General features: G+C 64.4%; 1 protein-coding gene across 1 annotated transcript in view; it reads right to left on the reverse strand.

Moving 5' to 3' along the window:
* Nucleotides 1–461, reverse strand: part of LRRC1 (leucine rich repeat containing 1) — a 126,167-nt gene extending 125,706 nt beyond the window's left edge. The window contains exon 1 of the mRNA XM_007460799.1: nt 40–461. Coding sequence (XP_007460861.1) covers nt 40–198 — 159 coding nt within the window. The 5' untranslated portion in view covers nt 199–461. The remainder of the gene's footprint in view (nt 1–39) is intronic.
* Between the last annotated feature and the right edge of the window lie 1,256 nt (nt 462–1,717).

A 1,717-nucleotide genomic window follows, 5' to 3' on the forward strand; every position in this document is an offset into this window, starting at 1 on the left:
CTCCCCCAGGGCGGCGCGCAGGTGAGGCTGGACACTCACCTCCGGCAGCTCGCGGAGCTGGTTGGCGTCCAGCAGCAGCTCCTCCAGGCTGCGGGCGTAGCGGTAGATCTCCTCGGGGACGTAGACCAGCGAGCAGTGGCGCTTGTCAATGGTCTCCACATGACGGTTGCACCGCCACAGGGGGATGCAGTGGAACATCGCCGCCCGCCGCCGGGTCCCGAGCCGCGGAGACCTAGGCTCCCCGCCCGCTCCGCCCGCCCGGCGGCTGCGCTCCGCCCGCCGCCCACCCCACGCTCGTTGGCCCCCGTGCTCGCTCGCACCTCGCGCCGGGCTCCACGCTCCCAAAAGCGCCCAGAAACCTCGGGCGAGAGGCGCCCCCCACCCGGCCCCGCGCCCCCGCCCGCCCGCCGCTGCGCCCCTCCCACCCTCCGGCCGCACCGCAGCCGCCACCGCCGCTCTGAGCTTCCTACTCGCCGCCGCCGCCGCGCGACTGAGCATGCGCGCCAGTGGGCTCGCGCCCAGGGCGACTCCCGCCCGAGAGATGCTCCGCTCCGGGTTTTCGCGGCGACCTGTATCCGGAGGGTCGGGGTAGCAGCGGTCAGACGCTAGCGGTCCCCCTACTCAGGCTGGGACCCAGGGAGTGTCGAGGCATCGGAGGGAGCACCTCTGAAGGAGCCCGGGGCAAAGAAGAGGCAGGGGCGAGGCAGCCCGGGGGGAGCAGAATAACTTTGTTTTTTACTTTTACTTAACTCGCTCTCCTCGCTCCCCTTCCCCAAAACCACTTTCCCTTCCGGGGTCAGGCGGGACCGTCCCGAAGCGTACCTTGCGCACCGCGGGCGGCCGGAGCCCCAAGGTTCCGTGTGGTTTTTAGGTGTCTCCGCCGCCCTGGCTGCGGCTTTCTTGGACATTTGCGTGCGCACTGCTCCAACACCCCCCGAAGTGAGCGGGCCGCCCCCGGCCCTGCACGGCACCCCGGCCCCTGCCCTGCCCCTGGTCCTCGGGCACCGCCTGCAGGCTGTGTAGCATTCTCAGTAATCATCGTCTCTGTACGCAGTAATAGGAGATCCCTCTCCGCAAACCACCAACATAGGCGTCAGAGAGTCTACGAGATTCTCACAGATGTGGATGCACCCCATCAGAAGCCCACATACAAAAACGAGCTGGCAAAGATTAGTTTCTGAGCCCGTTCCAGCCTGGCCAGATGTTGGTCCCTGGCGACTAGCCTGGACAGGTGAGGAGGGAGGAGCGAGAGAGGTGGGGCAGGTCGCGTGGGGGCTGCCGGCTGAGCATCCTCCATCCGGCTCCTGCGTTTCTGCACCAACACCCAGTCTCTTGCAAACAGTAGATTTCAGCCCAAGGAGTAGCTGGGGAGGACCCAGGAGGCTCACTACTGGGTGATAATGACCATTCCCTTGCCCCTGATTCGTATCAAGGGACTAGGACCAGAAACCTGAACTGACCCTCTACCAATCTCCAAATAACCAAACTGGCTCCTTCGCAAAGGGTTGCTGACCAGGTGAAAACCAATCACATTTATGGATTGTTTTTTGGGGGTCTACTCTGACTCCCCACCTGGCCACCCCCCTAGTCCTCACACCTTCTGCTTCAAGTGAACTGGGCCTGTGACCTCTGAGTAGACACCACCCAGGCTTTTCCACCCTCACTACTGCCCCCAAACTGCTAAAATCTGGAGCCACAGAATCCGCATTTCTGCAGA

The sequence above is a fragment of the Lipotes vexillifer genome, unplaced genomic scaffold (genome assembly GCF_000442215.2).
Source record: "Lipotes vexillifer unplaced genomic scaffold, Lipotes_vexillifer_v1.1 scaffold921, whole genome shotgun sequence".
NCBI classification, from domain to species: domain Eukaryota; kingdom Metazoa; phylum Chordata; class Mammalia; order Artiodactyla; family Lipotidae; genus Lipotes; species Lipotes vexillifer.